This window comes from Delphinus delphis, chromosome 13 (assembly GCF_949987515.2).
Source record: "Delphinus delphis chromosome 13, mDelDel1.2, whole genome shotgun sequence".
NCBI lineage: Eukaryota > Metazoa > Chordata > Mammalia > Artiodactyla > Delphinidae > Delphinus > Delphinus delphis.
The window spans coordinates 11,399,103-11,414,591 of NC_082695.1; the positions used below are offsets into that span (position 1 = coordinate 11,399,103).

General features: G+C 44.0%; 1 protein-coding gene across 1 annotated transcript in view; it reads left to right on the top strand.

The window, feature by feature from the left end:
- The window catches only part of KSR2 (kinase suppressor of ras 2), a 396,776-nt gene that overhangs the window by 149,032 nt on the left and 232,255 nt on the right, over positions 1-15,489 (top strand). The window contains exon 4 of the mRNA XM_060029378.1: positions 1,647-2,160. Within this exon, the coding sequence (XP_059885361.1) occupies positions 1,647-2,160 (514 nt within the window). The remainder of the gene's footprint in view (positions 1-1,646; positions 2,161-15,489) is intronic.

Sequence of the window (15,489 nt, forward strand, 5' to 3'; positions counted from 1 at the left end):
TTGTCTCCATCTGTGTTGCCACCACCCAAGTGGAAGCCAGCATCCTCTCTCAGCGGGAGCCCTGTGATACCCTTTAACTGGGTTCTCCTTGTCCAAGCAGCAGCCTCTATCTATCTATCATCTATTATCTATTTGTCTATCTATCCTCTATTACCTCTCTCTCTCTCTCTCTCTATCTTCCCGTTTTGTTGAGAAATAATTGGCATACAGCACTGTGTATGTTTAAGGTGTCCAGCATAACGGTTTGACTTACATACATGATGAAGTGATGACCACAGTAGGTTTAGTGAACCTCCATCATCTCATATAGATACAAAAGAAAAGAAAAAGAACTAGTTTTTTCCTTGTGATGAGAACTCTTAGGATCTACTCTCCTAACCACGTCCCTGTGTAACAAATGGCAGTGTTAGTTATATTAATCATGTGGTACAGCACATCCCTAGTACTTATTTATGTTATAATTGGAAGTTTGTACCTCTCGTCAGCCTTCATCCAGTTCCCCTCCTCCACACCCCTATCTCTGGTAATGACAAATTTGATCTCTTTTTCTATAAGTTTGTTTGTCTTTTGAAGTATAATTGACCTACACCACTCTGTTACTTCCTGGTATACAGCATAGTGATTTGAAATTTCTATATATTACAAAACGATCACCACGATAAGTCTAGTTACAGCGTGGGGAATATAGTCAATAATAACGTGATATCTTTGTATGGTGATAGATGCTAACTAGAGAAAGGAACTTTAGATCAAAACCCTCAATGGCTTCCTGTTGAACTTGGTATAAAATCCACATGGGCCTGGAGGTCTGCCCTCACCTGTCCCTTAAGCCTCCTGAGCCAGTTTTCCCATTGTCACCATATATTGCCTTCGAGAAGACACCGGAAAAGGGACCCAGGACAGTGCCTGCCCTGACTTAGACGGTTTTGGAGCCTGAACGTTTGGTCTCAGTATTCGACCCTTACGCTTTTACGTCTCTTAGTGTAGAGGATGTAGGACTGCACGTTGTAGCCTGAGAGTCTGTATGTGTAGACCAAATACGTATTTGCACTCTTAATACAGCAAATGAGTGAAAAATGTTAGTGAACTGTAGGATTTAGTTTTATTTTCTGACTTAGCTTATATCAGGGCTGAAAAACACCTCCAGCTGCATTCAGGCAGTAGGATTTTTTTTTTAGTGCTCCATTTTTTCTAATAAACTGTTGTGAGACAAGAAAATCTCCTTTCTACCTCTATGCTTTTGTCCCTACCAGCCTCCTCGCCTCTCCCCACACCTGCCATGCTCTTTCCTTGGACATTTGAGCTGTGGGCTCCCCAACCCTGGACAGTGGAGGGCAAGGCTGTTGAATGGGGATTATGGTGAGACGGTCAACTAAAGGATTTCATTCTTTTTGGAGGGGCCAAGTGGGTGTGGTTGAATTTATGTAAATATGCGTACAACATATCGTGCATAATTTATGTAAATGTGCACACAGCCATACCGTGCATAATTTATGTAAATATGCGTACAGAGCACGCTGTAATCAGCACAAGCACGGTGCACGGTGTATACGGTGTAACGCGCGTCTACGGTAATGTGCCTACAGTGTAATTCACCCACTTTCTCATGGCTCATCTGTCGTCTCTGCTCCTTTGTCCCAACTCAGGAGGCAACCTTTCCAAACAAGACTGGACCATCCAGTGGCCCACCACGGAGACGGGGAAGGAGAACAACCCCGTGTGCCCCCCGGAGCCGACCCCGTGGATCCGCACCCACCTCTCCCAGAGCCCCAGGGTCCAGTCCAAGTGCGTCCAGCACTACTGTCACGCCAGCCCCAGCCCGGGGCCCCCCGTGTACACCCACGTGGACAGGCTCACTGTGGACGCCTACCCGGGCCTGTGCCCGCCCCTGCCGCTGGAGTCTGGCCACCGGTCCCTGCCTCCGTCGCCCCGGCAGCGGCACACGGTCCGCACCCCGCCGCGCACCCCCAACATCGTCACCACCGTGACCCCGCCCGGCACGCCACCCATGAGGAGGAAGAACAAGCTGAAGCCCCCGGGGACCCCGCCGCCCTCCTCCCGGAAGCTGATCCACCTGATCCCGGGTTTCACGGCCCTGCATCGGAGCAAGTCCCACGAGTTCCAGCTGGGTCACCGCGTAGACGAGGCCCACACGCCCAAGTGAGTGCATTTGGTGGGTTCCCGGGGGCAGCTGAGCCTCCCAGTCTGGGAAGCTTCAAATCAATTTGTATTTCCCTCCTCCAGTTGAATGAAAGGTGGATTTTCCCTAATGGCTGGTCCAGAATTTCCCAGAAATGACCCCTTTTAATACTATTAATGCTGTAAAGTAGGGGTCGGAAAACTATAGCCCAGGAGCCAAATCTGAATTTATTGCAACGCATCCGGATTCGTTCCGTTCTGCTTTGTCTGTGGATGCTTTCCTGCTACAACGGCCGAGTTGAGGGTGGCCCGAAAAGCCGCAATCTTTACCGTCTGGCCATTCACAGGAAAACTTGCCAGTCCCTGCAGAGTCTATCCTAGTGCTGCCCCTAGAAATAGGACGCCAGCTGCATACGCGACCTTACGGTTTCTAGTAGCTGCCTTAAAAGAGTCAAAAGAAACGAGTGATATTAACTTTCATGATATGTCATTTAACCCAATATAGTAAAACGTGATCATTTCACAGTAGAATCAGTGTAAAGTATTATTACGGAAATACTTTGCATTCTTTTCTCCACACTGAGTCTTTGAAATCTGGAGGGTATCTCACACCAGCAGCTCAGCTCAGTTCGTACCGGCCACCTTCCAAGTGTGGACTGGCTGCCTGTGTCACGTGGCTGCGGTGCTGGATGGTGCTGCCCTGACCGACCCTGTGCCTGGGACTTGCTCTGTGTTTATACCTGAGATACATGCCCAGGTCTGCTGGGGGTGGGAGGGGGCTCAGGGAGCAGATGAGTGGACTGTCAGAGCAAAGGTCGTCCCACAGAAGCTGCAGGTGGGGCCACAGGCACCCAGGGGAGAAAAATCCTGAAAGTTGACATGGGTTGTGCCTGGCTCTGACTTGCGGGGGTGGGGGGGGGGGGGCGTAGGTGGGACTTGCTGCCAGCAGAGGGCGACACGGCATCTGTGGCTGTATGCTGGCTAATGAGAGAAATGGGGCAGCTCCCTCCAGGGCCCCTCAGAGGCTGAGTGTGACCTGGGTCCCTTGCAGGTTTTTGAGGTCTCAGTGTATTAAAAATGGAAGAAATGCTAAACAGGGTCACAGAAGTGAGTAGCACGTTTTAAATATTTACCTTTAACAAAATTGCATCTGAGGCATAGAAGATAAAATGGTTATGGATAATCCTATGAGGAGATGCGGGGAAGAGTCTAAATTTGGGAACTGTCGTGTGTGAAAGGCGTGGACCCCGGTTCTGGGAGCTCTGAGGTGGGGCAACCACTGGGGAACGGTTCACTGCATTTCCATTTCAACGATTTAGCCGGTGTTTCGTGAGCTCTCACTACCATATGCGGGTGAATCTAAGACGTTGATCGTAAGATACATCCTGTGTGCATCTTAGAATTGATGAAATGTGTTGTGTTCTAGACTCTGGGCTAGTCGGCAGGGTACAGTGGAAAGGAAAAAGACATAGCCCTTGGCCTCGTGAAGACTGACACTAATCCAGTAACCACACGTAGGTGTTATAATCTTTTTTTTTTTTTTTTTTTGCGGTACGCGCGCCTCTCACTGTTGTGGCCTCTCCTGTTGCGGAGCACAGGCTCCAGACGCACAGGCTCCAGACCCACAGGCCCAGCGGCCGTGGCTCACGGGCCCAGCTGCTCCGCGGCATGTGGGATCTTCCTGGACCGGGGCACGAACCCGTGTCCCCTGCATCGGCAGGCGGACTCTCAACCACGGCGCCACCAGGGAAGCCCCAGGTGTTATAATCTTATGTCCAGTATTTACGAACAGTGTTACAGGCTATCAGGAGAAAGTGCAGGATGCTGTCAGAGCTTGTGGAGCTGACTGAGTTTGCACTGGCAGGGAGCTGAGTGGGGGGACTGGGGAGGGTTTGGTCGGCGTGACTTCCAGAAGAACTGTTTGGACTGAAGGTTAATTAGGGATTAAGATGGTGGAAGGGGTGGGAGGTGTTTCAGGAAGGGAGCATGACCCATTGGAGGAACTGATGGAAGCCCTCTGTGGCTAAGGGAGCAGGCAGATGATGCAAGAAGAGACTCCTGGGTTAGGCAGGTGGCAGCACTGTTCACAACAGCCAAAAGGTGAAACAACCCGAGTGTCCATCAGCAGATGAAGGGATGAACACAGTGTGGTCCATCCGTACAATGAAATATTATTCAGCCATAAAAAGGAATGAAATCCTGACACCTGCTACAACATGGATGAACCTTGAAAACGTTATGCTAAGTGAACTAAGCCAGACACGAAAGGACAACTATGGTATGATTGAACTGATGTGCGGTGCCTAGAATAGGCAAATTCACAGAGAGAGAAAGTAGAATAGAGGTTGCCGGGGGCTGGAGGAGGGGAATGAGGAGTTAGTGTTTACTGGGTAGCGTTTCAGTTTGGGAAGTGGAAAAGTTCTGGAGATGGATGGTGGCCATGGTGGCACAACAATGTGAACGTACTTAATGCCACTGAGTTGTACCCTTAAAAATGTTTAAAATGGTAATTTTATGTTATATATATTTTACAACAATGATGAAAAAAGAGACAGGAAAGCCAGGCATGGGCACACTTTTTCTGTAAAGGGCCAGATAGTAAATGTTTTAGGCTCCGCAGATCAAGTGGTCTGTGTCATCTCTGCCATCGTAGCAAAAGCAGCCACAGACAATAGCTGAATAAGCGGCCGTGGCGATATTCCAATAAAACTTTATTTAAAAACAGGTGCCTGGCTACATTTGGCTCACTGGCTGTAGTATGCCCTGGCAGAAGCCTTGTTGTAGGCAGTGATTCTCCTTTCTAAGGCCTTAAAGTGATTTAAGTGGAAGACACGATCAGAGCTGATTTTACGAAGGTTACTCAAGCTTCTGTGTGAAATCTGTATTGGAAACATACCCCTTCACCAGACATATTTGGGACATCAGAGACTTAACAGAGGGTTGATGCTTTTCTGATTGGAGTTGGGCTTGATTTTTATGGGTTTTTTATATAAATTTATTTATATTTTACTTACTTATTTTGGCTGCGTTGGGTCTTCGTTGCTGCGCACAGGTTTTCTCTAGTTGCGGTGAGTGGGGGCTACTCTTCGTTGTGGTGCGTGGGCTTCTCATTGCGGTGGCTTCTCTAGCTGCGGAGCACGGGCTCTAGGCACTCAGGCTTCAGTAGTTGTGGCGCGTGGGCTCAGTAGCTGTGGCTGGTGGGCTCTAGAGCACAGGCTCAGTAGTTGTGGCACACAGGCTTAGTTGCTCCGCGACATGTGGGATCTTCCTGGATCAGAGCTCGAACCCGTGTCCCCTGCATTAGCAGGAGGATTCTTAACCACTGCGCCACCAGGGGAGTCCTTATTTTTATGATTTTGTGAGAGCCAGAGAGACTGGCTGCTGAGACCTCAGGATGTGGGGAGGGTTGCAGGAAAGCTAGGAACGCAGGTTGCTGCTGTGGAAGGTGGGAGGGACATTTGGGGTCTGCTGGCCATGGTTTCCCCAGACTGTGCATCTCCCTCACTCATCGCTGTGTTGATCACAGAGTGAAGTGGAATTTGACCAGAAGGCAGAACCTGGCTTGACAGACACACGATCTTTTAATCTACAAGCTGGGGGCGAAGTGAGACAGGCTGCCCTTTGCCTGTTTGTTTTTTGCCCCAGCATTATTGAGATGTAATTGACAAATAACACTGTGTAAGTTCAAGGTGTACAGCGTGATGACTTAGTACACACACGTATTACGAAATGATTACCACAATAAGGTTAGTTAGCACATCCATTACCTTGCATAATTACCTTTTTTCTGTGGTGAGAACAGTTAAGATTTGCTCTCTTAGCAACTTTCAAATGCTAACAATATAATATTGTTAAACAGTCAACATATGGTACGTTAGATTCCCCAGAACCTATCCTTGTAACTGGGAGTTTGTACCCTCTGAACAGCATCTCCCCATTTTTCCCACCCCTAGTCCCTGGCAACCACCATTCTACTCTCTGTTTATATGAATTCAATGTTTTTCGATTCCACATATAAGTGAGACCATGCAGTATTCGTCTTTCTCTGTCTGACTTATTTCCCTTAGCATAACGCTCTCAAGTTCAATCCATGTTGTTGCAAATGGCAGGATGTTTTCTTTTCTGTGGTTGAATAATGTTCCATTGTGTGTGTGTGTGTGTGTGTGTGTGTGTGTGTGTATGCCATGTTTTCTTTATCCATTCATCCATCAATGTGCATTTAGGTTGCTCCCCTATCTTGGCTATTGTGAACAATGCTGCAATGAACATGGGGGTGCAGATATCCCTTTGAGATGATAACTTCATCCTCTTTGGATATATACCCAGAAGTGGGATTGCTGGATCATATGGTAGTTCCATTTTTAAATTTCTGAGGAAACTCCATACTGTTTTCTACAGTGGCTGCACCAATTTACATTCTTAGCAACAGTGACCAAGGGTTCCCTTTTCTCCACATCCTCACCTACACTTGTTATCTCTTGTCTTTTACATGGTAGCCTTTCCAACAGGTGTGAGGTGATATCTCATTGTGGTTTTGATTTGTATTTCCCTGATAATTAGTGATATTGAACACCTTTTCATATACATGTTGGCCTTTTGTAAATTTGTAAATCTTCTTTGGAAAAATGTTTATTCAGGCCTTTTGCCCATGTTTTAATTGGATCCGTTTTTTTTTTCCTATTGAGTTAGTTGTAGGAGTTCCTTATGTATTTTGGTTATTAACCCCTTATCAGACATGGTTTGCAAGTATTTTCTCCCATTCTGTAGATTGCCTTTTCATCTTTTGACTGTTTCTTTTGCTATGCAGAAGCTTTTTAGTTTGATATAGTCCCACTTATTTATTTTTCCTTGTGCTTTTGGTGTCATACCCCAAAAAATCATTGCCAAGACCAGTGTCAAGGAGCTTATTTTTTTGGTCTATTTTTTAAATTGAAATATAGTTGTTGTATAATATTATATAAGTTACAGGTGTACAATATAATGATTCACAATTCTTAACGGTTATACTCCATTTATAGTTATTAGAAAATATTGGCTATATGCCCCATATATTGTACAATATATCCTTGTAGTTTATTTTATACCTAATAGTTTGTACCTCTTACTGCCCCACCCCTATGTTGCCCCTCCCCCTTCCCTCTCCCCACTGGTGACCACTAGTTTGTTTTCTATATCTGTGAGTCTGCTTCTTTTTTGTTATATCCACTAGTTTGTTGTATTTTTTACATTCCATTCCACATGTAAGTGATATCATACAGTATTTGTTTTTCCTCTGACTTATTTCACTTAGCATAATGCCCTCCAAGTCCATCCATTTTGCTGCACGTGGCAACATTTTGTTCTTTTTTATGGTTGAGTAGCATTCCATTGGATATATGTACCACATCTTCTTCAGCCAGTCACCTGTTGATGGACACTTAGGTTGCTTCCATATCCTGCCAGTTGTAGATAATGCTGCTGTGAACATTGGGCTGCATGGATCTTTTTGAATTAGTGGTTTTGGTTTTTTTGGATATATACCCAGGAGTAGAATTGCTGGGTGATATGATAGTTTTATTTTTAGGTTTTTGAGAAACCTGCATATTACTTCCACAGTGGCTGCATGAATTTACATTCCCACCAACAGTGTACAAGGGTTCCCTTTTCTCAAGGAGCTTATTTTAGTGGGCTGTGACCAGCATTAAAAAATATGAAATAGACTATCCTAGACTAGATTATATTGGAATGCATTGCATGTAGTGAGGCTAAGTATTAATATTGTTTTGTGAAACTTGTGTCAGATATACAGTCATCCCTCGGTATCCACAGGGGATTGGTTCCAGGACCCACCAAGGAAACCAAAATCCACATATCTCAAGTCCCATCGTTGGCCTTCCATATCTGCAGTTCCAACCACAGATCATGTATGACTTATTGGAAAAAAAAAATCCATGTATAAGTGGACCCACGCAGTTCGAACCCACGTTGTTCAAGGGTCAAACTGTATATAGTGGTTTTTTTTATTCTGGGGGTTCTTCCCACTCGGGACAGCTTTGATTTGGGAATAAACCCCACTGGGGCGTGGGTGAGGAGGCTTGAGAAGTCAGCCTTTTACGCTGTGGAATGTAGCCAAAGGCACTTGCAGAATTACTCGGCTCATTCTGGTTTCGGTTGTATGCTTAGTGTCTGGTTTCTTCTCTCCTTCTCCCTGGTAGCCCTGCTGGGGATGGTTCTTTGTTGCCAACTTGGCAATTTTAAGCCTACTTTTATTTCCTCTCCATGGGATGAAGTGGGGTTTCCGACGTCACAGGTCTTTCTGAACAGAACTGAATCTTTCAAAACCATTGGTTCCTGTGAGCTTTCCAGCACCAGTACCCTGGTGGGTGCTGGGTGGGAGGAAGACTGTGTTTGAGACCAGTAATTCTTGGCACTCTCAGGTGTACCCACAGTGCTTTTCAACAGATGGTCTGCTCGGCTTTCAGTCCTGTCCCCAGTAGTACCTCATGGGCATTTGTAGAAAAAGCAGGGCAAGAAAACGAGACTGTATGAGCTATAGTATGTCTCTCATCACTGGTAGCCTTGCAGTCCAGGTACGTTGAGCTGGATCAGAACTGTTGTGATTGGTATTGGCCAAAACCGTCTCTCCTGCTGTGTATGCATTCTCAAAGTCCTTTTTACTTTCTTCTTTTCCTTTTGTTCTTTTCTTTTGTTTTGCATTTGAATTTATGAGTGTGATCTTACTCCTGTGGCACTACCAAAGCACGCACAAATATACACGTGCATGCATACACACACAGAGGGAAAAAAGTCCTATTTTTTCCCCTGGTAAAAGTAATACCTGACTGTTGTGGAAATTGAGGACACAGGACACATGATGAAGAAAGTAGAAAGTATATGCTGGACCTTTTGTTTTATACACACACACATAACATGCATTCTCACAGGGGTGAAATCACCCCTAACAGGGCACAAATGGGTTTTTAGGGGAGAGAGGTGGGGAAAAAAACCTTGATATAATAGTTTGCAGATCTCCGTAGAGTCATATACATAAATAGATACCCAGTTTATCTGTGGTATTAAAATTTCATTGGGAGTTGGGGGTCACGATTGGAAAAAAATATCTAAAAAGCTTCTTTAAGGGGTCATTGAAAAAAGGCTGGGAAACACTGACATAGATCTGTGGATATAATCCTATAGATAGACTTAGGCATAAACATTAGGGGTTACTAAGTCTCCCCAGTGTTCTTACCCGTCTCTCTTCTCCCTCTGGCTTTGTGGACACACTTACATAGGTAAGCTGGCGCTGATTTCAGCCATGTGAAAAGTTGAGGGAGCAATCTCAGGGATTCTGGTCCTCTTGGCCTTCAGTCCAGGGATTCCACGGTTACTGTGTTGGAAAAAGGAAAAACCTAACAATTCTTAAGTGTGTGATGAGTTGTCTGTCTTTTGATTCCCCCATTTGTCCACCCAGCACACAAATGACTTGCTGTCTTTCGTCAGAGCATCTGCAAGGGTACACTGGATTTCTGTGAACTGAATCACATTTTAAATGCATAAGAGTAGCTCAGTATTAAGAAGGAATCCTACTGTAAATCCCCCTTTTTTTGCAAATTCTTTTAAAACATAATTTCCAATTATAATTTTAACTACAGAAGTGACTCCCAGATAAGCTTTGTTCTGAAAATAAAAGCAGTATAAAATGTAAGCCATCCAGGCTCAAAGTCCCCTTCCCCTTGCCATAGAGAACATCTAGAGCTGCTCTTAATACATTGATAAAAGCCCTTGTGTACATGTGTTGTGTTTGTATGTGTATCTATAATATGTCTACTTCCCTTCCTTCGTTATTGGAACCACACTGTATGGCTTTCCCAATGTGACTTGCCGTTATTAGTTCTGCATAAATATAAATCTTCCCTTTATGACCTTCATACCTTATCTCTTTTAGAAATTCTTCTGTCTCCTCAAAGCTCATCTAGAACATTCCTGGGTTCATATCTCTGCTTTCTGGGGCAGAATGTGAAAGCCTCAGCTGACCTGGGAGCAAAGAGAACAGGCTGGATGGAACCCATACTCGATCCTCACTCTTGACTCTTCATTCCAGTGGATTCACATTTCTGTATCTGAGATATCGGTGCCATTTGTAGCTTGTATGAGAATAGGCTTTCCCCCACAGATTCCTTATGTAAATAAGAATTCAAGGGGGCTCTTTTCATTTACTTTAGAAAACTAATTATGGGCAAACACTCAGACACACTGACACACACCTACAGATCATTGTGCTAATTATTACGACAAACTCTACTATATTTATAAGGGCAAGAGAGGAGTGATCGGTTTTATATCACAGCATATTTGTTAAAATAGGAAGGCTTCTACTGGGCTCGTACACAGGGTTCTTTTAGGTCTAATTAAGCATTTAGACACATGAGATTAATACTGACCACACTTGGCATCTGACTGACGCACGGCAGCAACAGGCGTCTCTTCTGTGGGTCCTCGGGGGCTGCTCTTCCTCGCCCTCACCTCCAAGTGGCCATTCAGGTGCAAGGTGGTGAGGTCCACATTAAGCAGGTGTGGGAACCATCCTGGCTTAGGGGACAAGAGCTCTCGTAAAACCTCCATCAGTATAGCTCCTAGGGTCCCTGCAGGGGTCATGTCATGCTACTCAAGGATCCCCAAGGCTGTGGATTCCTTATCAGGAGTTTCAAGTTCATACCAAGAACTCCCATTCGATGTACAATTCACCCATCAGAGGCAATTCTACCACGAGCAGTGTGGTCTATTAACAGAGTTGACATTGCCCCTTTAGATTCGAAGGATTAGAGCTAGAAAGTCCACCCAAGGTCAGTTGCACTTTCGGAAGATGAAAAAGTTGAGTTCACCCTTCACCCTTCACCCACAGCTTCTCTTGAAAAATCCTTTCATTTTTATTTATTTTATATTAAAAAATTGTAATTTATTTATTTGGCTGCTCTAGGTCTTAGCTGTGGCACTTTTAGTTGAGGCATGCAGGTTCTTTTTTTTTTTTTTAACATCTTTACTAGAGTATAATTGCTTTACAATGGTGTGTTAGTTTCTGCTTTATAACAAAGTGAATCAGTTATACATATATCCCTATGTCTCTTGCCTCTTGTGTCTCCCTCCCTCCTACCCTCCCTATCCCACCCCTCTAGGTGGTCACAAAGCACCGAGCTGATCTCCCTGTGCTATGCGGCCACTTCCCACTAGCTATCTGTTTTACGTTTGGTAGTGTATATATGTCCATGCCACTCTCTCACTTCCTCCCAGCTTACCCTTCCCCCTCCCCGTATCCTCAAGTCCATTCTCTATTAGGTCTGCGTCTTTTTTCCCGTCTTGCCCCTAGGTTCTTCATGACCATTTTTTTTTTTTTAGTTTCCATATATATGTGTTAGCATATGGTATTTGTTTTTCTCTTTCTGACTGACTTCACTCTGTATGACAGACTCTAGGTCCATCCACCTCACTACAAATATCTCAGTTTCATTCCTTTTTATGGCTGACTAATATTCCATTGTATATATGTGCCACATCTTCTTTATCCATTCATCTGTTGATGGACACTTAGGTTGCTTCCATGTCCTGGCTATTGTAAATAGAGCTGCAGTGAACATTGTGGTACATGACTCTTTTTGAATTATGGTTTTCTCAGGGTATATGCCCAGTAGTGGGATGGCTGGGTCATATGGTAGTTCTATTTTTAGTTTTTTAAGGAACCTCCATACTGTTCTCCATTGTGGGTGTATCAATTTACATTCCCACCAACAGTGCAAGAGTGTTCCCTTTTCTCCACACCCTCTCCAGCATTTATTGTTTGTAGATTTTTTGATGATGGCCATTCTGACCTGCGTGAGGTGATGCCTCATTGTGGTTTTGATTTGCATTTCTCTAATGGTTAGTGATGTTGAGAATCCTTTCATGTGTTTGTTGGCAATCTGTATAACTTCTTTGGAGAAATGTCTATTTAGGTCTTCTGCCCATTTTTGGATTGGGTTGTTTGTTTTTTTGATATTGAGCTGCATGAGCTGCTTGTAAATTTTGGAGATTAATCCTTTGTCCGTTTCTTCGTTTGCAAATATTTGCTCCCATTCTGAGGGTTGTCTTTTCACCTTGTTTATGGTTTCCTTTGCTGTGCAAAAGCTTTTAAGTTTCATTAGGTCCCATTTGTTTATTTTTGTTTTTATTTCCATTTCTCTAGGAGGTGGGTCAAAAAGGATCTAGCTGTGATTTATGTCATGGAGTGTTCTGCCTGTGTTTTCCTCTAAGAGTTTAATAATGTCTGGCCTTACATTTAGGGCTTTAATCCATTTTGAGTTTATTTTTGTGTATGGTGTTAGGGAGTGTTCTAATTTCATTCTTTTACATGTAGCTGTCCAGTTTTCCCAGCACCACTTACTGAAGAGGCTCTCTTTTCTCCAATGTATATTTTTGCCTCCTTTATCAAAGATAAGGTGACCATATGTGCGTGGGTTTATCTCTGGGCTTTCTATCCTGTTCCATTGACCTATATTTCTGTTTTTGTTCCAGTACCATAGTGTCTTGATTACTGTAGCTTTGTAGTATAGTCTGAAGTCAGGGAGCCTGATTCCTCCAGCTCCGTTTTTCTTTCTCAAGGTTGCTTTGGCTATTCAGGGTCTTTTGTGTTCCCATACAAATTGTGAGCTTTTTTGTTCTAGTTCTGTGAGAAATGCCATTGATAGTTTGATAGGGATTGCATTGAATCTGTAGATTGCTTTGTGTAGTAGAGTCATTTTTACAATGTTGATTCTTCCAATTCAAGAACATGGTATATCTCCAACTATTTGTATCATCTTTAATTTCTTTCATCAGTGTCTTATAATTTTCTGCGTACAGGTCTTTTGTCTTCTTAGGTAGGTTTATTCCTAGATATTTTATTCTTTTTGTTGCAGTGGTAAATGGGAGTATTTTCTTTTTCTTTCTTTTTTTTTTTTTTGCGGTACACAGGCCTCTCGCTGTTGTGGCTTCTCCCATTGCGGAGCACAGGCTCCGGACGTGCAGGCTCAGCAGCCATGGCTCACGGGCCCAGCTGCTCCGCGGCATGTGGGATCTTCCCAGACCGGGGCACGAACTCGTGTCCCCTGCATCGGCAGGTGGACTCTCAACCACTGCGCCACCAGGGAAGCCCTGGGAGTGTTTTCTTAATTTCACTTTCAGATGTTTCATCGTTAGTGTATAGGAATGCAAGAGATTTCTGTGCATTAATTTTGTACCCTGCTACTTTACCAGATTCGTTGATTAGCTCTAGTAGTTTTCTGGTAGCATCTTTAGGATTCTCTATGTATAGTATCATGTCATCTGCAAACAGTGACAACTTTACTTCTTCTTTTCTGATTTGGATTCCTTTTATTTCTTTTTCTTCTCTGATTGCTGTGGCTACAACTTCCAAAACTATGTTGAATAAGAGTGGTGAGAGTGGGCAACCTGGTCTTGTTCCAGATCTTAGTGGAAATGGTTTCAGTTTTTCACCATTGAGGATGATGTTGGCTTGTCCTATATGGCCTTTATTATGTTGAGGTAAGTTCCCTCTATCCCTACTTTCTGGAGGGTTTTTATCATAAATGGGTGTTGAATTTTGTCAAAAGCTTTCTCTGCATCTATTGAGATGATCATATGGTTTTTCTCCTTCAATTTGTTAATATGGTTTATCACATTGATTGTTTTGCGTATATTGAAGAATCCTTGCATTCCTGGGATAAACCCCACTTGATCATGGTGTATGATCCTTTTCATGTGCTGTTGGATTCTGTTTGCTAGTATTTTGTTGAGGATTTTTGCATCTATGTTCATCAGGGATATTGGTCTGTAGTTTTCTTTTCTGTGACATCTTTGTCTGGTTTTGGTATCAGGGTGATGGTGGCCTCGTAGAATGAGTTTGGGAGTGTTCCTCCCTCTGCTATATTTTGGAGGAATTTGAGAAGGATAGGTGTTAGGCATGCAGGTTTTAGTTGCGGCATGCAGGATCCAGTTCCCTGCCCAGGGATAGAACCCGGGGCGTGGAGTCCCAACCGCTTGACCACCAGAGAAGTCCCAAATCCTGTCATTTAAAAAAATTATTTATTTTAAAAAAGATTTATTTACTATTTATTTATTTAATTTACTTTTGGCCACGTTGGGTCTTAGTTGTGGCACGTGGGATCTTCGTTGAGGCATGCGGGATCTTTCGTTGCAGCATGTGACCTTCTCTCTAGTTGTGGCACGCGGGTTTTCTCTTCTCTAGTTGTGGTGCTTGGGCTCCAGGGTGCATGGGTCCTGTAATTGTGGTGCGTGGGTTCCAGAGCGTGCGGGCTCTGTAGTTTGTGGCACGCAGGCTCTCTAGTTGAGGTGTGCGAGCTCAGAGGTTGTGGCACGTGGGCTTAGTTGCCCCGAGGCATGTGGGATCCTAGTTCCCTGACCAGGGATCAAACCTGTCCCATGCATTGTAAAGTAGATTCTTTACCACTGGACCACCAGGGATGTCCCCCAATTCCTGTCATTTTTAAACACCTGCATTTCCCACTGAATTTCTTAGTTTGAATTAGTGAGGTCTTTAACAAAGGCTTTTATAATTCATATAATAATATATAGCATGTTTATTATATATAACATAATTTATAATTATCTGCTGTAAAATTTATGCGTATCAGTTTTTTGGTTAAGTCTTGTCATTACTTTGCATAAGAAAGTTCTGTTGACAGCCGCATCTTCCCATTCACCCTTGACCTGTGCCCTCTGGCCTAGATTACAGGCCCTCTCCCCCAGGGCTGGAGCAAGAGTAGGCTGTTACCCTCATGGAGACCTCTCCCTTTCCCTCAAGCTGCAGTCCTGTGATGACTCCAGGGAGACTCATTTAGAATAAGTTTGGCTTCCCAAGTATCAGTGGGACCATCTCTCTGTTTTTGCCCCAGAGGCTTATAAAAACACCACCTGTGAATCATCCATTGCTACACTCCTACTGACAGAGCAGATCTGAAGTTCCACAGTGAAAATGTAGCTGGACAATGTGCCGATTTTATTACGACTTATTATGGTGAGGTGTGTTGTGGTTTGGGGAACAGGTATTTTGTTTGAGTTTCTTGTTATTTACAAGGAATAACTGAATTTATTATAGGTGAGATTTGTTCTGATCTATGTAGAGTCATTTTGCTTCCCCACTGCCTGCCTCTGTCTCTTGTTATTTCTTTTTAAGGAGTTGAGAGTTTCCTAGGAGCCCTTGTAACAACTCCTTTTGGGTAGCTCTCAGTTTTAGAGGGAGCCCAGGTGAGTCCCAGCTTTACTGCCGACTAGCCTTGTGACTAGAAACAAGTTGCATAGGAACTGTTGCTTCCAATGAGAGGAGGCTGTGTCTGCCCACTT